At 48.1% G+C, this 26,532-nt stretch overlaps 1 protein-coding gene across 6 annotated transcripts in view; it reads right to left on the minus strand.

Moving 5' to 3' along the window:
- Nucleotides 1-26,532, minus strand: part of TMOD1 (tropomodulin 1) — a 102,940-nt gene that overhangs the window by 38,986 nt on the left and 37,422 nt on the right. For 4 of the 6 annotated variants that reach the window (XM_082468741.1, XM_082468737.1, XM_082468739.1 and 1 more), the window contains exons 3-8: nucleotides 25,204-25,360; nucleotides 17,530-17,649; nucleotides 9,494-9,583; nucleotides 8,447-8,577; nucleotides 6,619-6,726; nucleotides 2,398-2,541 (exon numbers count right to left, since the gene is read on the minus strand). In XM_082468741.1, the coding sequence (XP_082324867.1) occupies nucleotides 2,398-2,541; nucleotides 6,619-6,726; nucleotides 8,447-8,577; nucleotides 9,494-9,583; nucleotides 17,530-17,649; nucleotides 25,204-25,360 (750 nt within the window). The remainder of the gene's footprint in view (nucleotides 1-2,397; nucleotides 2,542-6,618; nucleotides 6,727-8,446; nucleotides 8,578-9,493; nucleotides 9,584-17,529; nucleotides 17,650-25,203; nucleotides 25,361-26,532) is intronic. The other 2 variants (XM_082468738.1, XM_082468742.1) reach the window with 2 other exon arrangements.

Consider the following 26,532-nt stretch of genomic DNA (forward strand, 5'->3'; position numbering starts at 1 on the left):
AACAGGCTCAGGGAAGCGAACGTCCTCGCACAGGGTGTTTAGCCAGGGTGAGGGTGATGGTCAGCACTGGCTCTGGGGAGACAGCACTGGGAGGAGTAGTGGGCAGCTCACTCCCCGTAAGCTGCCGCTGCAATGACCTGAGGCCAGTGCGCTGGGTCATCTTTGGCCAACGTTCTGCCCCGGGACTCAGGTTTCAGCTGACACTGGGTAGATCCTGACTCCCTGCCCGGGTAGGCCTGGAGTCACATGAGTGGCCAATCCCAGGGCCTGGCCCAGGGCTGCTGCCAAGCCTGCTACATGCCTTTGTTCCATCTGATCTGCCTGCAATAAAGCAGGGTCAGCAATGGAAGAAAGGGTGGAAGTGAGGGGGGCTGGGAACGGGTGATGCAACCGTAGGCCACTGGCATATGAGAAATGGAAGGTGTTGGATGCAGCAAACTCACATGACAGGGCTGCTGCGGGCTGATGTGGCCTCTTTATATGAATTAGAGAAAAGTGCCTTCTCTGGGTGAATAAAGCCCCATACCAAGTTTTGGAGAGTAGAGTATGGGTTGGATTTTGCCCCCTGCCTCCTCATTGGGCAGTGAACAACATATACAAATATCCAGGGCAGCCCTGCTTATAAAGTGCCACTGCAGGGCCAAGTTCTGAGCCGGGTAATAGGATATGGACATGACTCAGACACTGCACTATCTTCTGAGAACCTCACAGGGAAGCTGAGGTGCTAGGAGAACACAGGGAAGGAGCACCTAAGTCTCTTGGGGGGAGGCTTAGAGGCCCTGTGGCAGGCTGAAGGGAGAAGGCGGTGTTATGCTGGCTCTTGGGAAAAAACAAACAAACTGAAAGGTTGGATTTGTAGTGTTTGCCAGTTTCCATAGTGTAAATACTCTCACTAGGAGTGACTTCAAGGTACCAGTGTGCCATCACTCAAGTGGAATTGAGAAGGGATGTGTACAGTCAGCTCCAGCATGCTGGTTCAAGCTGGCTCTAGAACCACTAGGAGAAAGAGAGGCTTCAACTGAATCCAGAAGGAAGAGGAGGATTTCTCTAGGCAGAGAAGGGGTAGGGGCAGGGGATGACATTCCAGGGGGAGAGAAAAGCAAGAGCTAAGACATGGAGGCGTGACAGTAAGTAGGGAGCAAACTGTGAAGAGTTTTGAAGGTTTATGATTGGGAGGGGACCATCAAAGTCTTCTGGAAGCTGGTGATGCTTTAGTTCTTGGCCAAGGTTACCTGCCTATCATGACTCATTAAGCTGTGCATTTAACTTCTATGCAATTTTCTATATGTTTGTAGTATTTTTCAATAAGGATAAAAAAGTAGAGATAATCTCATTCAGGGACAACCAGTGTTTACAATTTTGTTATACTTCCACCCAATCGTTTTCCTATATACATATGTATATGACCTTTCAGCAAACGTTTTCATGTAGGGGAAAAAACGTCCAAGTTCCCTATCCATAAACCATAAAGAAGAAAGCATTTTAGCACTGGGAGCAACACGGTGTACTGGAGGGAGTGTGGGCTTTACAGTCAGAGACCTGCATTCAAATCCTGCTTCCGCAAGTGCTCACTTGGCGGCCCTGAGAAAGCTACTTGCCTTCAGCTTCTCTGAGCTGTTTTCTCTTCTGCAAACTGAGACTGATAACACCCATATCCTGCAGAGTTGTTGGGAAGATCAGAGATGATGTGTATAAGGTGCACAGCACAGAGCCTGCCCCCCAGGACACCCTCAACACATGCAACACACAAGATACTCTTATTAGCATTGTCTTAGAAAGTTGGAACTGAAAGAGTCGCCCTGAAAATAAATGACTGAACCACAGAAGGTATAGAGGAATGATAACCCTGTAAGGATAAAGGCAAACTAGAATTTGCCCAGTGAATAACCTTCATGGTAAGGAGACCCAAAAGCCCATTGAGTGTGTGTGTGTGTTGGGGGGGGTGGTGACTCATGAAAATGGGGACGTTTAGCCTAGTGAGGAAGACTCCAGTGGTTTATAAAACCTGTGCACCAGATGTGTCCTGTGTGCAGCAGAGAACAGAGTTAAACTCAACAAACAGCACTTATAGGGAGCTGATTTCTATTGGATGTAAGGAAGGATATTCTCACTAAGAATGAAAGGAGTGATCTCGGTAAGGAGTGAGCTCCCCATCGCTAGGGGTATCCAAGCAGAAGGTGGAGGAGCACTTGGTGGGAATGATGAAGAAGGAAGGTGAGCATGGTGGAGGGTGTGGACTGGACAACCTTGGAGGCCCCTTAAAGCTGGGCTCTGGTGCTTTTATAAGCAGCAGCATCTGCTCTGTCCAGCAGCATCTAGTCCATACGGCAGCAAGCGGGAAAGTACAGAATGGCGAGCATCAAGTGAAGGACACAAGGAGACCTTCGCCCATCTTACCTGGTTATCGATCTTCAGTTCCACCAGAGAAGTGTTGTATGGAAGCGCTTCCACCAGGCGCAGGATCCCGGCTCCGGAAATGAAGTTGGATTCCACGTTCAGTGTCTTCAACACCTTGTTCACCTTGAGCATCTCAGCGAGGGCCTTGTACCAAAGGAGAAAATGCAGGGTATCCATGAGTTAGCCTGATCAAGGCTGGAGCCCCTGTGGGTAGAACCTAAAATACCGAGGGAGCCTTGCTGGGAGTGAGAGTCCCTTGCACACTGTCAGGGGCCAGGCAAGACGATCTCCACAACTTCCTTCACCAAGCACTACTCTGTGTCTCTCCTCCCCTCCAACTTGCCATGGCCCCGAACCCCTAGCTGGAGATTTACAGCTCCTTAGCCTGCATCCAAAGCCTCTATTACCTGGTTCCCCCACTCTGATCAGCCTCAACTCTGGCTGCCAGTCTTGGTGGGGCTACTTTCAGTTCCCCAGGCACACAGTGCTTTCCCTCTGCTCTGCCTTTGCTCATCCTGTCCCTGCCACCTGGAATGCTCTTTCCTTTCTGCTTCACTCGTTCAAACCCTGTCCCTCCTTTAAGGCCATTCTCAGTGCCCCTTTCTCCAAGAGCCTTTGCTGATGTCCTCCAGCTAGCTGTGCCTGCCCTCTTGAACCTCACAGACTTTATCCATAACCTCCCTCAAGGAACTTGTATTCCTGCATTTAGAGTTTTTTTTATTCTGGCGTTGGCTCCGCCATTAGCCTATATACTCTTGGTGGGCTGATGGTCACCTTATTCATCCCATGGTGCCCTCCAACCCACACAGTGCCCAGCACATAGTAGGTCCTCAGTCACTGTTCACTGAGTGACTAGTGGAGTCCCAACCTCCCTATATGCTCTCCACTTGTCTCTTCTATGTCCCTGTTGTAATTCCATGGAGTCATCATTCTCTTTGAGCAGCAGGGAGGGGAGCCTGGGAAGCCATCCCACTGGGCAAGTGACCTGGGCAAACTGGAGGAGAGGAGCTCGGGTGGCCCCAGCACATTTTGGAGGACTTCAGCCAGGGGTGTAGATGATAATCAGAGCCTCTAAAGGAAATGAGGTAATTAGCAGGTGGTAGAAACGACGAGTCACGGAGGAAAGGAGACACCAGCAGCTGATGGGCCAGGATGTATGATCAGTGGACCCTGGTTGTCTGAAATGATGATCTGATCCAAGAATGCCCTTCCCACTGGCCCTGCTTGCTGAAACCTTTGCAAGGCTCAGCTCCCAGGATGCCTTCTGAGCCAAAATCTTCAGCTCCCCCTGCTTCCGTGTACCCCAGGATGACATGTCAGCTTCCTCTGTGACCCTGAGTAGGTTGGACCCTCCTGAGGGGTGCCCGCTCCACAGCATCCTTCTTACTCCCCAGGAAAGGCCTGGCCTGATAATCAAAAAATTTAACAACCAGTATGTAAGTGCACCAGGCCAATCCAAGTAGACATACTAGTGGCTGAGCTGGTCCTGGAGGCACTGTCATGCCAGGTGTCAACTCTTTGTTTGCTGGATCAGAGTGGAGGAACGGGCAGGAGAAGAGCTGGGGCACTAGCAGAGCTCTGGAAGCCTATTTACCAATTGTTCTGGAAGTATTTTCATCTTCAACAATGGGTATCCTGGTGTGAAGGGGCTGACATCAGCTGTTGGCCTGGCACAGGGTCAATTCCCCATAAACATTCGTGGAGCTGAGCTGAGTGCCAGCATGCATGGGCGTGGTTTCTGATCCATGACATAGCAGTGGACAGGGCATGTGGCTTTGCCAGCTGTTTCTCTGTGGGCAAACTCAGGATCTACCAAGATGTCCTGAGGTCAGGGGACATCTATCTAGAGGTTCTCCACTGGCAGCAGTGAGAGACTATGAGCCATTTCCATCACTTCAAAAACGTCAAAGGAAATGTCCTATGTATTTTAAAAATCAGAAAATAATTGATGGTTATGAATGGACTTCAAAGCAAGGAAAGTTATTAGGGATAAAGAAGGGTGGTATATAACGATAAAGGGGTCAATTATCCAAGAAGACATAACAATCCTTAATGAGTACGTGCCTTATGACAGAGCATCAAACTATATGAGGCAAAAACTAAGAGTTGCAAAGAGAGATAGATGAATCCACTATCATAGTTGGAGACTTCAATACCCCTCTATGGATACGGACAGATCCAGCAGGCCAAAGATCAGGAAAGACATAACTGAACTCAACGACACTGTCAGTCGACTAGATATAATTGATATCTATAGACTATCTCATCCAACAATAGCAGAATACACATTCTTCTTGTGCGCACATGGAACATTCACCAAGACAGACCACATTGTGGGCCGTAAAACACATCCTAACAAATTTAAAAAATAGAAATCAAAAAAAAAAAAATAGAAATCATACAATATCTGCTCTCAGACCACAATGGAATCAAACAAGAAGTGAATAACAGAAAGATAACTAGAAAATTCCCAAATACATGGAGATTAAACAACACACTTCTAAATAACACATGGGTCAAAGAAGAAATCTCAAGATAAATTAAAAAGTATTTTGAACTATGACCAAGTGGGATTTATCCCAGGTATACAAGGCTGGTTCAACACTGGAAAATCAATTAATATAATTCGTCACATCAACAAGCTAAAAAAGTAAAATAGTCATTTTGATAGATGAAAAAAAAGCATTTGACAACATTCAACATCCATGCATGATAAAAACTCTCAGTAAACTAGGAATAGAGGGCAATTTCCGTAAATTGATAAAGAATATCTACAAAAAAAATCTACAGTTAGGGACTTCCCTGGTGGCACAGTGGTTAAGAACCCACCTGCCACTGCAGGGGACATGGGTTCGAGCCCTGATCCGGGAAGATCCCACATGCCATGGAGCAACTAAGCCTGTGCACCACAACTACCTAGCCTGCGCTCTAGAGCCCGCGAGCCACAACTACTGAGCCCACGTGCCACAACTACTGAAGCCCGTGTGCCTAGAGCCTGTGCTCGGCAACAAGAGAAGCCACCGCAATGAGAAGCCCGCACACCGCAACAAAGAGTAGCCCCTGATCGCCGCAACTAGAGAAAGCCCTCACGCAGCAACGAAGACCCAATGCAGCCAAACATAAATAATAATAATTTAAAAAAACACAATACCATTATTATTAGCACCCCAAACAATGAAATACTTAGGTATAAAGCTAACAAAATATGTACAAGCTCTATATGAGCACAACTACAGAACTCTGATGTATGAAATAAAAAAAGAACTAAATAAATGGAAGTATATTCCATGTTCATGTACAAGAAAACTCAGTATTGTCAAGATATCAGTTCTTCCCATTTTGATATAGATTCAATGCAATCTCAATCGAAATCCCAGCAAGTTATTTCGTGGATATCAACAAACTGATTGCTACTAAATGGTTAATTACCATGCCTGGTAAGCTAATTCCTATACCTTTTTACCTGCTATTAGTATTGTAGTAGTCACACTGTACTGTTATCCTTTAGCTGTCTGCATGGCTGGATGGACCATTATGTTCATGAAACTGGAAGCTATGACTGTCTTGGTCACAGTTGTATTCTCAGAGCCTAATTCACTGCTGGGCACAGAGAGACTTCATAAATATGTGTTGAATTTTTTTTTTTTCTAAAAACAAATTATGGCTACTTTATAATAAGTACAATTTAATCTAATCAGCAATATCTTTAAGACATAGGTAAAAAACAAATAAAATTGGTCGTTGGGAACCACTGATGAAGACAATAATTTTTAGATATGGAGAAACTGAGGACCAGGGAGGGGCGGGCCCTTGTCTACTCATGACATGCTGAGTGGTGAGAGAGCCGGCTTTAGGGTACATTTGACTTGCTTTTAAATCTCAGCTCCACCTCTCACTTGCTGTGCAACTTTGGACAAATCAAGTTGCCTGAGCTCCCTTTACCTCAGGTTCTTCATCCGTAAAGTGGGGAGCCCTACACCTCTGGGATCAGGGGTGGTTATGGAGATTAACTAGGATAATGTACAGATGGTGCCTGGGTAATGGCTGTTCTGTCCATGTCCTCTCCTGGCTCCTAGCCCAGTGCCTTTCACCACATCACACCACACCACACCACACAGGGTTCTTCATCAGTGGCACATGGCCAGTCCTGAGGCTACAAACGTCAACCTTCCTGTTTCTGTGCCTCCCTCTCTCAATGCAGCAGATCAGAAAGGTACATACAAATGCCACGGGGTCATTGCTCCGTGTCCCCACGATGCTGAACTTCTTCACATACGAGTTCTCTTTCAGGGCTTCTGCATACACCTTGAGAGTGGGTATGGGGATATTCTGCAGAGAGAAAGGCAGGCAGTGACCAGCAGCCCCTGTCAGGGGTGGGTAGGGCAGAGAGATGGGGCAGCAGCTCTCTCACACATGCAACCTGATTCCCTGCAAGTCTCTGACCAAAAAGCTGAATGGGCAAAGGGTTCCTGCTTTGCCCCAAATGGCTGAGATTGGAGGAGAACTTTCCGGTAAACAGATTGAGAAAATCCTCCCTGAAAATTTCAGATAGGACCTGTAATTTTCTCTTTGTACATGCGGAGACCGGAGGAGAAGGAATACATCAAGGCAAAGGATGCACAAGAGTGTTGTGGTGAGAGCTCAGGTCTGGGGGCGTGGGAGAGGGCAGGGGCTTGGCCTCCGCCCCAGCACTGGCAATGTTTCTGACTTGCTGTGTGACTCTGGGGAAGCCTCTGCTCCTCTCTGGGTTTGTTTCTGGAAAACTAAGGTGTGGCATGGCTCTAGGTGATCTTTAAGAGACGTATGTCCCAGAGGATCTCAGCCTGCCACACATCAGAGGTGCCGGGGGAACTTTCACAAAGTGCTGATGCTCAGGCCTGCCCCGGACCAATAAGATCAGACTCTCTGGGGAGAGGGACCAGGCATTGGCATTTATTTATTTTTTAATCTCCTCAAGTGAAAACCACTGATCTAGTCCAACTGCCTCACGTGCAGAGGGGAAACTGAGGCCTGGAGAGGGCCGAGCCCTTGCCTGAGGCCTCACGGTGAAGACACAGGGCCGTGGCCAGGTTCCACACCCCCACGCCTCCTGGTACGCACTGCCAGGGTGCACGGCTCTGAACTGTGCCAGCATCTCCCACTGTGCACACAGCAGACAGCGGAGGCGCCCGAGAGAGAGAGCCTGGCTGTGTTTGAACGGATCTCTCATTTCAGAGCGTCACTTTAGCCCCCGTGGGAGCAGAGCATGGGAAGGCCAGGTGCAGCAGAACACTGCGGGCGCAGGTTTCCGATCTGATTGTGCTGTGGGGCTGGCAGCCACTTAAAAGAAAGTGGAGAAGAAAGGAAAGGGGAGCCGGGGAGAGAGGGGCCCACTTCTTATCTTACATCCACACCCCCCGAGAACTAATCCCTCTGGCCCCTGGGCTGAGCAGGTGGGCAGGCAGCTGGGCCTGCTTCTGAATTCCTCCTGCAGCCTGTCCATCCGTCCCCCCTCTGCCCTTAGTGGTCACACAGGAAAGGTCCGGAGAGATGTGGGCCGACGGCTTGGAATATGTCTTTGGACATTTGGGCTGACAGTTCCCTTCTAAGGTTGCAGAATGAGGCTGAATATGTGCATGCTACACTGGTTCAGGGCTAGGTCCCTCCCCGGGCTTGGGTTACCCCATGAACCTGGTGGGCCCCGGGCTTTTCCAGCCTCGGGATCCCATGCAGCCATATGTGTCTGACTCACGATTTTATCTCAGAGAAGCTCTCAGTGTTTTGAATAAGGTGGCGGGTTTCCAGAGCCGAAGCTGGGATGGCCTGTGGTGAACATCTGGGTCTGACGTCAGTCCCCGAAAGAAACCAGGACCATGGGCTGTGCTGGTTTACACTATCCTCCCTCCGAAAGCTTCTGTCTCTATTCCTGATCCAGAAGCACCCAGAGTCCAAGCAGGACCCTGCTGTCTCCGCACAGCCAGGCCCGGGTCGTCTGGCTCTGGGTGGCACTAGACATGGTTTCGCCACCTCCCCCCGGCAGGGCAAGTGGAGTGAAAGGGGTTAACCTCACCCGGATGTTGTTGAGGTTGACCTCTTCAAGTTTTGGGTCGTTGCTCTTTATCCGCTCCAGCGTTTCCTCCAAGTCTGTTGCATTTGGTTCTTCATCAGGCACAGGCTTGTATTGTGTAGGTTTGATCACACCTAGAGTGACCGACAACAGGCAGGTGGCTCACAGAGACGGGGCGTCACTCTCCCTCGACATAAGGACACCGGAAGGAAGCGGCAGCAGAGCTCAGGGACACGGAAGGCCGGGCATCTCAGGGGCTATGGGGGATGGGGGCGGGCAGTGGGCGGGGCCAGGAGTCTGGGCCCTACTTGGACTCCGCCTCTGCCGTCCTGCAACAACTGGGTGAATGCGCTAAACTGTCTGAACCTCGGTGTCCTCATCTGCAGAATGTGAACAGTCGTTCTACCCAGTGGGCTCTTGTGAGGGTAAAATGAAGGCTGGATGGGAAAGAAATGTGTAGGCCTTCCAGAGGGAGGGATAATTGCACGTTGGGTGCCCTCGTTTCTCTTTGGGGCCAAAATGCCAGCTTGGAACAATGCAGTGAAGCGATTCAGACAATGCGATATTGGCACAGGAAAGGACAAGGAGACTCGTGGAGCAGGAGAAGCATCTGGAGACAGACCCATGTGGATACATGGACATTTAGGATCAAGGTGGAGTCCCAAACCAGAGGTGAAAGGATGAACTTTACAAAGAGTGGTGTTCGGACAACAGGATATTGATTAAAAAAAATGAAAGTTCAATCTCATCTCACACCACACACAAACATGAACTCTAGGAGGATTAAGAAGTTGAATATAAGAAGTAAACCTCTCAGACTTACAGAAGAAAATACAGGAGGATGTTTTGTTAATACTGGGATGGGGAGGGTCTTCGTAAATAAGTCACAAAATCCCAGGAGAGTAAAAGGAAAAAGTGGATAGATTTGGCTTTATAGAATTCGAAATCTTCTGCAGTGAGCCAGAGAGCGGGCAGAGGCAGCAAGACGTGGGAGGACCCCTCACTTCCAAGGTGCCCTCGCTGGGGGCAGGGAGGGGTGCCCGTACTCACTGTTGAGTCCCTCCTTGTTCACGATGGAGCTGCTGCCCAAGGCCTGGTAGTACTGCTGGTTGCTCATGAGCGTGTGCATGCCCAGGATAGCTGCGGGGACACGAAGGGCCCATGACGCGCCTCTCAGACAGAGAGCCTTCTGGGCACAGACATTCCATGCCCCAGGAAGTTTTGCTCACAGAAATGGCAAGAAACACTTGCATGTAAACTTTTAAATTTTATTTGGTTTTTACTCTTGCCTCTATTGACGTGACTCTCGAATCTCCATCCCCAGCCTAGGTTTCTCTGTCCCTGGCCTCAGATTCCTAGACGTCCCTCTGATGTCCCACTGGCACGTCCAACCCAACTTGGCCAAAACGGAACTCCTCTTTCCTGACAACAGCCTCTTCCTTCGGCTCACGTTCCATCTGGTCATCCTGCCTGTCCCTCGGGGTAGACCCTCAGTCACATGGCACCCCTTCCCCTAAATCCTCACCCTCCTATACAGAGCCTCTCATCTGTCCCACCTCCCACTCCATCACCTCTGTCCTGGTTAAGGCCCTATCAGTTCTCGCCTGTATTATCACAGCTGTGGAATCACTGGTACTCTGGCCTCAGTCTCTTCCTATCTTCCCCCACCAGCATTCAGCACAGAGCAGCCAGAAAGATCTCTCTGGAAAGGCAAACCTAACCACATCCCCCCGTGATCAGTCATTCTTTCATCCGTTCATTTGTTCGACATTTACCGAGTGCTAGCATCATGTGTCCAGCTCCAGGGGGGTGGGGACAGTGAGGAACAAGAAAGACAGGGGCTCTGCCACGTAGGTTACAGTCTGCTGGGAATGAGAAACTAAGCAGGTACCCACACAATTAAAAACGTAAGTGCAGAGTATGCTAAGTGTTGTAAAGAAAAAGTTCAGTGTGCTCTGGGAGAAGAGAACAGAGAAACTTGGGATGAGAGAGATGAATATAGATGTTGGCCAAGTTAAGAGAAAGGAGGTAGAACATTCTGGGCAGAGGGATGGTGGGTGGGAAGCCCTAGGCTTGGGGAGTGGAAGGCCAGGGAGGGAGGGGGAAGCTGAAGATGGATAGAGATGAAGTTGGACATGTGGCAGAGGGCAACAGGTCCCCTCACCAAATGCTTATGTCGGGCTAGAGAGTACACTGTACATCAGTGACACTCAGTCTGGTTGTGCATCGGAATCACTGGGAATCTTTTGAAACTCCTGATGCCCAGGACTCCCCCAGACCAATTAAACCCCAATCCCTGGGCTGGGGCCGGGCCTCTGCCTTTTTTAAAGCTCCCCAGGTGGTTTCACCGGGCAGCCGAGGTTGAGAACACTGCCTAATGCCATCCCCCTTCATCTTCACAACAACCCTTTGGAGTAGATTTTATTCAAATAGGCAAGGTCACATCCTACAGGGTCTTCTAGGTCCAGGTAAGGAGCTCAGATGTCTTTTTCTAGGTGTGGCCTGAGCAGGGAGTGAGATGGTCTGACTCAAGTTCTGTGACTGTTACTCAGGCTGAATGTGGAGCACTGACTAGAGGGGAGGGATGGGCGTGCAGGACCATGAGGCTGGTGCAGCATCCGCCTGGGAAGACGGTGCCTTGTGACTCCAGAGCCTGGCTTCACTGGCCCTCCCCGGGGCTGGCCCTGCTTCAATAGTCTTTTCCCTTGCCCACGCCCTTTCTGCTCTGGCAACACAAATGGTCACTGCTCAGCAGATGCTCCTGCTTCTGCCAATGCTGCCTGTCTGCTGGCAATCCTCTCTCCGTCTGCACTGCCCACTGCTGAAATGCCCCCCAGGAGAGTTTTGAGATTTAGCAAATAAAAATACAGGATACCCAGTTAAACTGAATTTCAGATAAACAATGAAAAATGTTCCAGTAAAAGTACATCCCATTCAGTATCTGAGACCTTCTTATATTAGAAACTTATTAATCATTTATCTGAAATTCAGATCCAACTGAGCATACTATATTTGATCTAACAACTCTACCTCCCCATCCTTTAAGTTTGGAATAATGCTTCCTCCCCCAGGGAGTCCTCCTGGATTCTACCTTCTCTCTCTGTAGCTCTTTCACAGCACCTGGTGTCCTTATCACAGTACATAGTCAACACAGTGTTAGAGCTTTCTGGGTACATGCATGCTTCCCCTACTGGACTGTGGGCTTCCGGAGGTCAGGGAAGAATATTATCTCTCTTCTACGTCTTCCAGAAGATGGTATTTGGTAAACATTTGCTCATTTAAAAAAATTCCCCTGGCCATTTCATTAGACACAATTTCTAGTTAGAGAGACAACAGCGAGCCTTTAGTGAAGACTCAAGAGAACCAAGTTCCAGCCCTGACTCTGCCCCTGATGCTGTGTGACCTTGGGTAAGTCCCCTCCCCTCTCTGGGCTTCAGCCTCCTCTGTACAACGAGGGGTGAGACCAGACCACTGGTTCTCAATCATGGCTGCATATACAAATTACCCGGGAGCTTTACGACAATACCAGTGCTCCTCCTGGACAAACTGATTCGAATCTCTAGAGATGTATTTTTAATCTCCTTGGATGATTTTTTTATGCTTAGTGGGAGCTACGAACCACAAGACAAGATGATCTCAAAGTACCTTCTGTTTCTCACATTCTAAGAGTCTTCTCTGATAAAATTAGACTTGCCTGCTCATCGCTAAGGAGAACTGGTACGGAGAGAGGCATCTGCACTGTTTTGAGCTCTCTGGGCTTTAATTTAGGCTGCATTTCTATGGGCAGAGGGAGCTGAAGCCTGAGTCAGCAGCAGGTGAATCAGATCACCTGGAGTCACCTTCTGGAGCTGGCTCTTCCAGCTCCCATACAGAGAGCGGCTTTGGTGGTGGTTCTGGGCTGCTGCTGGGATTCTAGTTTGGAAAAACAGTTTGGAAAGGTTGCTGTGAATCATAGGAAAGATGTAACCTCATATGGCTGGCTGGTCTTGCTTAGAGTGTATAGAGAGGTGGAAAATGGAAAATGCATTTTGTGCTTGGACAATAGCTTCTTGTAATGGTCCAGAAAGAGAAGGCAGAGGCAGGAAGGTTACAAGGAAGTGCTGGGGGACAGAGGAAGGAGCCCTGGGCTCCAGTCTGGGCCTTGGTACTAATTTGCTGGGTAACCCTGTCCAGGTCACTTCTACTTTTGGGTCCTCGGTGTTCTCACCTGTAAAATGGACTATGTTTGAAGGCTGATCTCTTACCTTCACATGGGACTTAATAGCCACATGGCAATTTCTCATCTTCTTACGCTGTTTGATTTTTACAGCAAGCATCCAGGGCAGTTACTGTCGGTCCCCACTTTTCCAGCAGGCTCAAGAGGGAAATGGTTGGTCAGAGACCGTTCAGTGAGGACCCTCCTGGCTTCTAAGTTAGTGTCCCCACCCACACCGCTACACACTCGGTCACCAACAGGTCTAAAGTTCTAAAACTTGCCCTCAACTTCAGAATTCTAAGGACAGATAACAGTATATTCTAGGAGGTAATGTATGTCAATAGCAGCCCTAAGAAGAAATAAAACGACTTTGCAGTTCAGAGGAGATTAGAGTTCTAAGAAGGAAGGAGGGAAGGAGGGAGGGAAAAAGGGAGGGAAGGAGGAAGGGGAGAGGCCAAGCTAAATCTCCACTGCTGAGCAGAATGCTTGGTGGCTCTGAAGCCAGTATTTCCTCTCCCGTCCTAAGCACCAAATCGTGACTTTATCCTTTTTTGGTTTTGCACACTCCATGTCACCAGGAGTGAGTGATAGAGAAAAAGAGCACATCAACATTGCTTGCTGCTTCATTCTTTTTTTTTAAAATAAATTTATTTATTTTCATTTATTTATTTTTGGCTGCATGGGTCTTCGTTGCTGCGTGCGGGCTTTCTCTAGTTGTGGCGACCGGGGGCTACTCTTCGTTGTGGTACGTGGGTTTCTCATTGCAGTGGCTTCTCTTGTGGAGCACAGGTTCTAGGCACGCAGGCTTCAGTAGTTGTGGTACATGGGCTCAGTCGTTGTGGCTCGCGGGCTCCAGAGCGCAGGCTCAGTAGTTGTGGCGCACGGGCTTAGTTGCTCCGCGGCATGTGGGATCTTCCTGGACCAGGGCTCAAACCCTCTTCCACTAGGATGCGTCTCCCCGCCTAGTTCACCTTTACTCTTCCTCCTTTCGGCTCAGCTTCGGTCCCCACCCTCATCTTGCAGCCCCACCACCTCACTCGGCCCTTTCTCCCTGCAACACTCACTCCCACTTGTCCTTCCACGTTGGCCTCAGTGTTTGTTTAACCTCGGCTCCTCGAGGGCAGGAACCTGGCTGCTTCCTTACGATTGGTCCAGAGCAGTCGGAGGCTTAGTTAATGGAAATGCTCTGCCTGGGAGTTGAGCTGTGGGGAGCAGAGATGACCTAAGACCCTGTGCCCAGCGCATCCTCCTCTGCTTTCCCTAATGAGTCATCCACTCGGGGCTCCAGCTACTCCCCCCCAACACACCCAGCACGCCGACAAGTTGTCCTGCCTCCAGGGTCTCCATCTCTTAAACTGACTCACTCCTTACATCCCTGCAGGCACCCAGCTCTGTTTTCTGATGCCTCAGGCCAGAAAGCCTGGCATCGTCTCGTCATCTCAGCCTCTTGGCCTCTGACCCAGCTCTAGGAACAGCTGGTCTCTCGGAGCCACGTTACAGACGCGGTCCACCTCAGCCCTTGGCCTTACCTGGGGCCTGCCTCCTACATCCCCTCGTCCTCCGAACACCACCGCCTCTCTGCCCAAGCCCCTGCTTTCATCCGGCCTCTTCCAACACTCCCCCAGGCCCGGGTGTCAATGCTTTTGTGCGACATCCGGAGCCTTTCCTAATTCGGCCCCATCCCCCCCAGGCCAACTCCGTGAGACTCTGCCATGCACCCCCTCTCACCACCCTGTTTCCATTCCCCTACCCTGGAGGGCTTAATCCAGGTTGTACTGGGTGGTGATGCTGTGAGTGGGACCAAGCTGCCTGGGTTCAAACCCCGTGGGCAAGGATAACCTCACTGTGCCGACTTCCCCTCTCTGAAAAATGGGGACATCAAAAAACTCACTTCATAGGACTGCTGTGGTCAATAAATGCAGCAAGGTATGGAAAGCAACTCCCACAGCAGCTGGGACATAGGTGGTCAACAAATGTTCCGCGCCTCCTTCCACTGCCACCTTGCAAACGGCTGACAAACAACGACACGTGTCCAAGGTTAGCCAGTGAACAGTGGTGTCGCCTTGCAGCACCCCTCTCCTTTCCGGACAGCGGAAGCGTATGGTATCATGAACAGATACTAATAATTAGTCACGCCAATAAAAATAAAGAGGAATAGTTTCAAGATATCAACCCAGAAATTTAGCACAACATTGCAGCTCTATTTTGGCACTGACAGCAGAGTCATTTGATAATCCCTCTGAGCTGCCTAACAAGGGGAGTGACGTCATGGAGGGTGATCGGAGGAGAAGGACCAGGATAAAAACAGCCCTTGGGGTGAGTCAGTGTGGAGATGCTGGACAACCATTCACTCACCCAGCGCCCAGCTGCACAGATTAACCGGGACTCAAGGGGACCCCGCATCAGGGAGACGGTTCCATCAAAATACCCGAGCCTAATGTGGATCTAATGCAACTTGTGTGGTTTCTGACAAGCAAACCAGTTGAGTATCCTGAGCTAAGTGCTCCATTTCCATCCACGTGACCTCCTCACTGCTATGTACTTCATAGTGAAAATGAATACCTTTCTCTCTCAGCCCTGACACCCTTTAAGCCACTGCCCTTTGTCCTTTCTCAAATGTTCTGCCTCCTTAGGAAAGGGTTGTCTGGACCGAGGGTCTATACATTGGCTCTCCTGTTTCACTCTTTAGGCCCTGCAACCTGGCTTTGGTGCCCCTTCCTCCTCTTTCCTAAGAATGCCATCAGGACTGGTGCACAACACCCACGAGAAGCAGGAGGATGTGAGAAGCAGAAGACACTGCGGCCGGCTGAGTTCCCTGGCACTGGCGGGCTCACCTGGCCTCTGGCTTCACCTCTGAGTCTCCCGGCCAGCCCTGAACCCTCATTCTGTCTCCCTAGCTCTTGCGTTAGGCTCTGCCCATCTTGATTTGGCCGTTGGTTCCCAGCCCATTTGTGGCTACCTGGCCTCCACTGTGGCTATGTTCACCCCATTTTCACTCCTCTCTCAAAGGCTTCTACCTCGGCCAGGGCCCTTGCCTCCAGAGCCCTGGGTGCCCACTACTGCCAGGCCCTCTGCCTGGAACTTGATGATGCTAATGACACCCACCTCTCTATCTCCAGTGTGGACCCTTTGCAGAACTCAAGACTTTCATGTAGGGACTTCCCTGGTGGCGCAGTGGTTAAGAATCCACCTGCCAATGCAGGGGACACGGGTTCAATCCCCGGTTCGGGAAGATCCCACATGCTGTGGAGTAACTAAACCCGTGCGCCACAGCTACCGAGCCTGCACTCTAGAGCCCGCGAGCCACAACTACTGAAGCCCGCGTGCCACAACTACTGAAGCCCACGTGCCTAGAGCCTGTGCTCTGCAACAAGAGAAGCCACCGCAGTGAGAAGCCCGAGCACTGCAACGAAGAGTAGCCCCCGCTCACCACAACTAGAGAAAGCCCGCGCACAGCAACAAAGACCCAACGTAGCCAAAAGTAAATAAATAAATAAATAAATTTTTTAAAAAAGCCTTTCATGTACAACTGCCCTTGATTGAGTGGCCCACAGGCACCCTGAACTCTAAAGGTCCCAAACTGAACTCCATATTTCCCCTACACCCGCTCCTCCCCCACTGTTATGGTTGAATTGTGTCCCTCCAAAATTGTTGATTTTGTCCTGATTTGTCCCTCCAATATGTTGAATAAAGTAATTTCTAGTACCTTAGAATTTGTAACTATATTCGGAGATAAGGTCTTTAAAGAAGTGATTAAGTGTCAATGAGCCTGTTAGGGTGGGTCCTAATCCAATCTGTCTGGTGTACTTACAAGAAGGAGATTAGGACATACAAAGGGACACAAGGCGACACATGCACAGAGGGACACCATGAGATACGGTCATCTGGAATCAAGGAGAGAGGTCTCAGAGGAAACCAATACTGTGGACACCTTGATCTTGGACATCTAACCTCCAGAACTATTGAGAAAATACATTTCTGTTACTTAAGCCACCAGCCTGTGGTATTTCGTTGGGGCGGCCTGAGCAGACTAACGCACCTTCATTAATGGCACCAACGTCCACTTAGTCTCTGGAGCCAGGTCTGGGCTCCTCCCTTGACCTCACAGTTGACCCTGTCTTTCCTCTCCCCTTCCCACTTGCCTTGAGTCTCTCCCTACCCCATCCACACTCCTGTCATCATCTGCGCGAGGGTTAGTCGCCCCCAAGACCGCAGAAGAAAAAGACCAGCTACCTCACTGGGCCAGGGAGCACAGCGTGATGGTGGGCACACTGTGGCCAGAGCCTGACACCCCGGGGGGAAGGGACATGGGCGAGTGGGACAGGGACCAGACAGTAAAAAGGGGAAAAGAGCAGGTGGCAGAAAGCTCTGGATATCAGGCCACCTTCTGGAGTTTTAGGGGCTGTTTGTGAAGATCACGTGGAAACACACATGAAGATGGAGGGTGTTGTACAAATACGAGATATGGGGTGATCGCCTCAAAGCCCGGCTCTCCAAGCTGTGCAAAATGGTAAAATCAGGTGACTTGCTCCAGCCCTCTGTGAGCCTCCTGGACCTGAGATGCCGGCAGCCCTGTCTGCCCCCCTCTATCCTCTCTTCCCAGGCGGCCTGAGCAGGATTTGATGCCATGGCTGGTGAGGGGCCCAGGCTGCCTTGCACATCCCTCTGGGATGGGGTCTCATGGCAGCAACAGCTGGCTCCGTGGTGGGAAGGGTTTTGGTTTTATCTCCATTTTACTCATTTCGGTTTTTGATAACAGAGTTCTACCTCCTCTAGTCCTTGCTAGAAACAGAGAGGGCGTTTATGTTGAAATAAACCATCCAAGGCTCGCCTGCAGACGTGGGTCAGACGCTTTTGGAGGACGTGGGGAAGCATCAGGAACGCCTCTTACCTGCGATGTCACAGAGTTCCGCATCCGAGGCATTTGCCAGGGCCTCCTCCAGCTCCGGCTCCAGTGTCACACTTTCCAGCACGGGGTCCATCGGCTTCTGCTTGGGGACCCAGACTTTTCCTGAAAACACACGGGGTGCCCATTACAGGGAGTGCAGCTGCACTGGGGCCCTGGGTGGACCGTCCCAAAGCCCTGTGGATCCCTCGATGCCGAGATTCCATTAAAACTTCTCCCTCTGGGGACCCGGTGCCAAACTTGTTGAAAGAAAGGGAATCAGAGATCTCCAACAAAGCACGCTTCACGTTTGAAAAGAAGAACTTTATAACTTGGTCAAAGGAGACTGCTCACTACTGAAAACATTGGTTATTAATTTTAACAATCTGTAAGTAGGAAAAAATACAAAAGAAAAATATAATAAAATGCCAGGGTCTGGAATACTCTAAACAAGCATTCTGGTATGAGAGAAAAATTTAGAAACATTTCTAAGCCAAATAAATAAAATACACTCAGATTATTAAAAGAGGCATAGGGAGAAAATATAATGTCTCTTGGGACACTATATTTTTACAGCGTCAGACTCATAACTGAACGAGAGAGCAAAGAGCAAAGAGGATGGTCGGTCACTGCAGCGTGCACCAAGAGGGATTGTTAAAGCAATTATGGGGCATTCATATGATGGCGTTCTAGCAGTTACTATTATAAAGGATGGTGGAGATCTCTACTTACTAAGAAAGGAAAATGTCCAAGACAAAACCTTGTGTGAAAAAGCAAGTTTACAAAATAGCATGAATTATTTAATTCCATTTATGAAAAACTGCACATATATCAATATATATTTATCCATGCAACACATATTTACTGAATACTTCCTATGTGCCCAGCACCTTTCTTGGCGCTAGGGGGACAGCAGTGAACAGTATACAGTTTAGTGAAAGAAGACAGATAATAAACAAACATGTAAAGATGCCAGATAGTACTAGGAATCACAAAGGAAAATAAAGCCAAGCAAAAGACTAGGAGGTTCCAGGCTGGGGTGTGGGTGAGGTGGGCTCTGCTATTTTGGGTAGCATGGTCAGGGAAGATGACCTGTGAGCTGGGCCCTGACAGAGTGAGGAAATGAGCCCCTCAGACCAGCGACAAGACAAGGATGCCTGCTTTCATTGCTCCTACCCAACAGTGTATTGAAAGTTCTAGTCAGAGCAAATGGACAAGAAAAAGAAATACGTGGCATCCAGACTGGAAAGGAAGAAGTAAAATGATCTCTGTTCACAGATGACATGATGTTATATGCAGAAAATGTTCCACACACACACAATAAAACAGGGTACAAGATTAACATATACAAATAAGTGGTGTACACCAGCAAATAACAATCTGAAAGGGAAATTAGGAAAATAATTTCACCTACAATACAATCCAAAAGAATAAAATACGTAGGAATAAATTTAACCAAGGAGGTGAAAGACTTGTGCATGGAACACTATAAAACATTGTTGAAAGAAATGAAAGAAGACCTAAATAAACAGAAAGATACCCCAAGTTCATGGATTGGAAGACAATATTAAAACGGCAGTATTGCCCAAAGCAATCTACAGATTCAATGCCATCCTTATCAAAATTCCAATGGCCCTCCTCCTTTGTTTTTGGAAATGGAAAAGCCAGTCCTCAAATTCATATGGAATTGTAAGGGGCTCCAAATAACCAAAACAATCTTGATAAAGAACAAAGTTGGAGGACTCAGACTTCCTGATTTCAAAACTTACTACAAAGTTAAACAGTGTGACACTGACATAAGGATAGGCATATAAAAAAATGGAATAGAATTGAGAGTCCAGAAATAAACCCATACACCTATGGCAAATTGATTTTTGACAAGGGTGCCAAGTCCACTGAATGGGGAAAGAATAGTTTCTTCAAGAAGTGGTGCTGGGACAACTGGATATCCACAAGCAGAAAGATAAAGCTGGACCCCTATCTCATACCATACACAAAAACCAACTGGAAATGGATCAATGATTTAAATATAATAGCTAAAACTATAAAATTCTTAGAAGAAAACATAAGCGTAAATCTTTATGACCTTAGATTTGGCAAAGTATTCCTAGATATGACAACAAAAGAATAAGCAACTAGGGCTTCCCTGGTGGCGCAGTGGTTGAGAATCTGCCTGCTAATGCAGGGGACACGGGTTCGAGCCCTGGTCTGGGAAGATCCCACATGCCACGGAGCAACTGGGCCCGTGAGCCACAACTGCTGAGCCTGCGCGTCTGGAGCCTGTGCCCCGCAACGGGAGGGGCCGGGATAGTGAAAGGCCCGCGCACCGCGATGAAGAGCGGTCCCCGCACCGCGATGAAGAGTGGCCCCCGCTTGCCTCAACTAGAGAAAGCCCTCGCACGAACCGAAGACCCAACACAGCCAAAAATAAATAAATAAATAAATAAATAAAGTAGCTATAAAAAAAAAAAAAAAAAAAGAATAAGCAACTAAAGAAAAATAGATCAATTGAACTTAACCAAAATAAAACTTTTGTGTATCAAAGGACATTATCAAGAAAGTGGAAAGATAACATACAGAAGAGGAGAAAATATTTACAAATCATATATCTGATAGGGTCTAGCATTCAGAATATATAAAGAACTTTTACAACTCAACAACAAAAAGAAAAACAACCCAATTTAAAAATGGGCAAAGGACTTATAGACATTTCTCCAAAGAGGATATACAATTGCCTCTAGGTATCTGAGAGGGATTGGATGCTCAAGTCCCTTATACAAAATGGTATAGTATTTGCATATAACCTACACACATCCTCCTGTATACTTTTGATCATCTCTAGGTTACGTATAATACCTAATACAATGTGAATGCTATGTAAATAGTTGCCAGTGCGTGGCAAATTCAAGTTTTGCCTTTTTAAACTGTGTGGAATTTTTCTGAATATTTTTGATCCACAGTTGGGTGAATCCGCGGATATGGAACCTGCGGATATGGAGAGTCAACTGTACAGATGGCCAAGCACATGACAAGATGCTCAACATCATTGGTCATTAGACAAATGCAAATCAAAACCACAATGAGATACCACTTCACAACCATGATAATGGCTATAATAAAAACCAAAAACCAAAATGGAAAATAACAAATGTTGGCAAGGATGTGGAGAAATTGGAACCCTCATATATTGCTGATGGGAATGTAAAATGGTGCAGTTGCTTGGGAAAACTGTTTGGCAGTTCTTCAAAAAATTAAACACAGAATTACCATATGATCCAGCAATTCCACTCCTAGGTATATACCCAAAAGTTACCCGGACAAATACTTGTATAGGAATGTTCACAGCACCACTAATCACAACAGCCAAAAAGTGGAAACAACCAAAATGTTCGTCAATGGACAAATTGTGGAATATTATTCAGTAATAAAAGGGAATGAATGAGTCTCGAAAATAATATTCTAAGTGAAAGAAGCCAGACGCACAAAGTCACATATTGTATGATTTAATTTATAGGAGATATCCAGAATAGGTAAATCCACAGAAACAGATTGGTGGTTGCCAGGGGTCGGGAGCGAGGGGCATGGGGAGTAACTGCTTATTGGGTACAGGGTTTTATTTTGGAATGATGAAAATGTTTTGGATCTAGATAGAGATGGTAGTTGCACCACATTGTGTGTGTAGTAAATGCCACTGAATTGTTCACTTGAAAATAGTTAACTTTATGTTATGTGAATTTTACTTCAATTTTTAAAAACCTGCTCATTTTGGCTACTGATTGAGAATAGCCTGAAGTGGGGCCAGGATGGAAGCCAGGAGATGGTTAGGAGGCTCCTTCAAAAGTCCACATGAGAGATGACAGTGACTTGGACCAGAGGTGGGGAGGGGTGGGAAGAGCAATGTTCAGAAGGATATTCACTATAATGGGATCAGTGCCTACCTCTCAGCAGAGAGTATTACTTTGTTTTGTTATTTAAATTGTTTACAGGGGCTTCCCTGGTGGCACAGTGGTTAAGAATCCGCCTGCCAGTGCAGGGGACATGGGTTCAAGCCCTGGTCCGTGAAGATCCCACATGCCGTGGAGCAACTAAGCCCATGCGCCACAACTACTGAGCCTGCGCTCTAGAGCCTGCGAGCCACAACGACTGAGCCCGTGTGCCACAACTACTGAAGCCTGCGCGCCTAGAGCCCGTGCTCCGCAACAAGAGAAGCCACTGCAATGAGAAGCCCGTGCACCGCAACGAAGAGTAGCCCCTGCTTGCCACAACTAGAGAAAGCCCATGTGCAGCAATGAAGACCCAACGCAGCCAAAAAATAAACAAATAAATTTATAAAAATAAATAAATAAATTGTTTACACCAAAGATCAATTACTATACAAGCAGAACAGTCAGCAAAGTCATCTGGGAGAAAATGTATCATAACCTTCACCAGAGGTGCATCTGGAAAACAGCAAATCAAAATGGCTAAAAAGAAAACGAAATGGCTAAAAGGAAAATGAACTGTGAAAATGACTGATGCAGTAACTATGATGAACATTCAGTAAATATTTAAGACCTGTGGTTTATTATGCTCCTGCAGCAGGTGCCTCCATGAGGGTGGTGACTCTAAGACACCATAAGAGGGACTCAGACGTCTTCCCTTCCTTCATCTTACTAGTTGGGATGTGGGTGTGATGACTGGAGCCTCAGCAGCCAGATGGACCATGAGGACAAGAATATATTACAAGGATGGCAGAATGAAAAACTGGAAAGGGTCTTGATTCCTAATGCCAAGGAAGATGTCTTACAAGCCCTGGAATGCCTAACCCTGCAGCTCTACTAAGTGAAAGAAAACTAAACTTCCATTTTAAGTCTCTCTTATTTTACTTGTTTCTTCAGCACATGCAGCCAAATCTGTATAATGAAAATACCCTGCATGGAACTTTATTCTGATTCCCCCACTTGAATGAGAGTGAGGGAAAATCCAAATTCCTCAGGACTTTGCACCAGTTTATGGCTCTTACCACATCCTGCTGGGTTTTGTACTGCCTGAAATGCTATTTCCCCTCAGCCTAGGCTCTCTCTAGGCCCACCGTGGGGCATAGTGCTCAGTAGAGCTGGACTGAACGGCCCTGCGTCTGCCTGTTAGAGCTGGAAGGTCTCCTTCCCCACACTCTCTGCTGAGACTGTACTTATTCAATATACATGGATTCCAACAATCATCATGTAAATATTTTATGATGACGATGCTGGTGGTGATGATGATGATGATGAAAAACCTTTTAGGCTTGTCATAATATGAAAATAGAATAAATTCTAGCTACCCTCCTTGGGTCAGTCTGGTTTTTCACAAGGGCACTCAGGCTCTGGGAGTCTGGAGAGCTGTTCCCGGCTCAGGGCCAGGTCAGCACTCTGCGAAGGGGCAGCAGGACTGGTTTATATATCGCCCAGATTCCCTTCCCCATCCCCCATCTCATCTCCAGCTCCTTCCCTAGGAGGGGGATGGGCACACAAGGGAGCAGATGCCAGTAATGACTCACCAACTGTCCACTCAGGTCTGCTGCTGACTCTCTCACAGCCTTGGTTTCCCCATTTTTCAAATGTGTAGGGGGGATAGTGGGAGTTTTAAGGCCCCATGAAATCCAGAGATTTTATTATCTTTACCTGCTGCACAGAAATCACTCCTCATGGTACAAGTACCTTGCTTAAAACCATCTTGTGCCTACGCTCTCAGCGAGGCACACCCAGCCCTTACGGTCAAGGGCCCCTTCCCCTGCCGCCAGCTCCAGGGTGCCTCAGACCACACAATTCTTCCAAAGCTCTGTAATCCAGATGTCTCCTGGGCTTCCCTGACCTTCCAAGTTTTCAGTAAAATCTGGACTGAGCTTCAATTCCAGGCGCTGGGATGGCTAGAAGTCCTCCCTGAAATGCCCACACCTGCTTGCTCTTTCATTTTATTATTTATCAGGCAGCTACTCTGTGCAGCATTGTGCTAATACAACAGGGACACAGAGAAAAATGCCATAGACAGGGATCCTTGGCGCATCATGCCGACATTCTTGGGGGTGAGGAGAATGGAAGAGGTGGAAAACAAACAATTAATTACCGAATTAATTAATTAATTAGAATTAATGCTTTCATTCAACAAATATTTACTAGGTGCCTACTACATGCTAGGTTTTCTGAGGTATAGGGATATAACAATGAACTAGACAGATGTGGTGCTTGTACCCATGGAGCTTATATTTGAAGGAAAAAGCCTATAAGATCCATTATGCATATATTTAATTTGAACTCATTCATTCATTCAACACCTCTCTCCTGAGCCCTGCTGTACACAAGGCCCTGTGCTGCGCGCTGGGGGAACTGTGTAAGCAAAAGCAGCTGAGTCCCTGCCTCATGGAGCTTACAGGCCAGTGTAAATAAAGACATAATGATAAAATAAGAATTGCTCTGAAGCACACACACAGGCTCCCGAGATGGAGAATAACCAAGGCGGAGTTGAAGGGATGGAATGTCCTAAACAATGTAGACAGGAAAGGCTTTCCTGAAAGAGGAGACAGTACAGTTGAGACCGAAAGGGTAATAATAGCTAACATTGACATAGCATTCATGATGCCCCGGGTGATGTTTTAAGTGCTTTATATATATCTTCACTCAATCTTCATAACTCCCTCAGAAGGCTGGTAATATTCATCAACCCCATTTTACAGACGAGGAAATGGAGGCACAGCAGGTTTAAAAATGTACTCGAGGGAATTCCCTGGCGGTCCAGTGGTTAAGACTCTGCACTTCCACTGCAGGGGGCACGGGTTCAATCCCTGGTCGGGGACTAAGATCCTGTAAGCCCTGTGGCATGGCCAAACAAACAAATGTATTTGAGTTCACACAGCCTAGTAAGGGGTAGTGCCAAGACTGTAGCCAAAGTAGACCCAACTCCAGGCTATGTTTCTAACCATTACGCCTCTTACAGAGGAGAGAAGCCAGCCCTGAAGCCAGCTTGGAGACGGACAGAGGACCAGCATTCCATGCAGAGGGCATACGTGCAAAGGTCCTGAGGTAGGAAAGAGCTTGGAGTGTTTGGGGAAGAGAAAGAGGCCTGTGGGGCAGCAGGGCAGTGAGCAAGGGTGAGCACGATACCAGAGGACAGGAGGATGATTTGGAGTGTAAGGGAAGTTCTGGAAGGGTTGGATAGTCGGAGTGCCTCTCTGTTCCCCGGAGCCTTCTAGATGGCTTGCCTTAGGCTGGGGCAGAGAGTCTTAGAGGGACAGATGAAGGAAGGGAAGCTGCAGCTGCCAGACAGAGGAACTTTGGGGAAAAAGAAGGGATAATTAGGGTAGAGACAGGATATCTCTTGTTCCTGGTTTGGAGGGGACAGGCCTTGTTTGGGCCTCATGTCCTGATACCATTTTAATAGTTCCTTCTTTCCCTTTTGACAGTATCAGGTTTGTATGAAAAATAATCAGGACACCCTAGTTAAAGGGGACTTAGGGGAAAGTGTTACGGGCCTGGTTTACCCCAAAACTTCACTAAATCTACCCCATGTGTCGATGCTTTTGGAGTTGGGTTTGTGACTTTGGGCCAGGCAGGGATGAGGGCAAGGAGGCCCAGTCACATCTGGCCCAACACAGGGCCTGGCATACAGCTGGCACTCAATGATCAGGGGGAATGACGTACTCAAAAGTGCAACATTGTTCAGTACCTCGCTTCTCCCCTGTGTAGGGGACCAGATCTTCTCGGTCCTTAAACTCCTTTGCTTGCTTTTCCAAGTGATCCAAGAGCTCCTCCCTTTTAAAGGGGCCCGTGGGCGCCTTGGTGGTCTGATCCTTCTGCCTCAGGCCCGCAGGCAGCAGTGCATTCTACAGTGGCAGTTGCGGGGCAGGTGCACAGAGAGAGAGAGAGAAAGAGAGAGAGCAGTCAGCTGCTGAAGACTTGCATTCCTCCAGAAACTCATCACTGAAAAATGGGGAGCTCAATCTAAGTTGCTCATTTACATGTAAGGAAACTAACAACATGGGAGGGGCAGAGACTTGCCCAAGGTCACTGGCAGACAGGGGCAGAGCTAGGCTAGGACTCAGGTCTCTTAACCATACCTGTTTCCCAGCCTCTAACATTTTTTTTAAAGGCAAGGGGGTGAGGGGTCTGCTGACCAGGGGCTGAGCACAGCGGAGGGCTCCAAGAGCATCTGCTGAGGGAGAAATAGGATTAAGTTGGTGTTTGGATGCATGAGGGTATTTACAGCCGTTGTGTAGAAAGTGGTTGGGGAGAGAAGCAGCCCAGGGAGTTTGAGTTAGGGCCCTGGATGCAGAATCAGGCAGGAAGAGGCAGACCCAAAAAACAAGCAGAGAAAGCTGGGCAGGACTGAAGGAAGGGCCAGGCATGCTGTCAGGCTGCAGCCCTGGTTGGCCCTACCAGCTGCTTTCTACCCTCCTGACTGTCGTGCTCATGCCTGCTGGCTGTTAAATATTTTGAACGTTGCCCATGGAGATGGGTCTCTCAAGAAAGATAGCATCAACCAATCACTGTGCTCTCTTCTTCAAACATGGGCAGGCTTCTAGGTGTGGGCTCACTACTAAAGCAGATTCCTAATCAGGGTGGATTTGAATCACATGGGCTTCACTTTAACTCAGTATGGTAGAGATTCAAAGAAGTTTACGGTTGCCAGGATGCTTAGAGATCATCCAGCGTACGCATGGTCCCTTCAAGAGGAAACTGAGGCCAAGAGCAAAGAAAGACTTGCCCAAATCTAGAACCAAAACCAGGGTCCTTCTTCAGATTTGGGGGAAGAGGGCAATCTTCTAGTTAGATCATTGCTCTCTCCCCACCCCCTTTCATTCGGGGAGGTCAGGAGGATATTGGGAAGGCTGATGTGAGCAGAATCTCACCTCACTTCTTGCTGCACCCCCAAAATGGCTAAATTCGAGAGCCATTCCGTCTCCAATCTCTGTACCAGCAAAATGCATATCTTCACTCACTCACTCACTCACTCACACTTCAAATCCTTTCCTAAAAGCCCCCTCTGAGAGGGGAA

This window comes from Balaenoptera physalus, assembly GCF_965194825.1.
Source record: "Balaenoptera physalus genome assembly, chromosome: 7".
NCBI classification, from domain to species: Eukaryota; Metazoa; Chordata; class Mammalia; order Artiodactyla; family Balaenopteridae; genus Balaenoptera; species Balaenoptera physalus.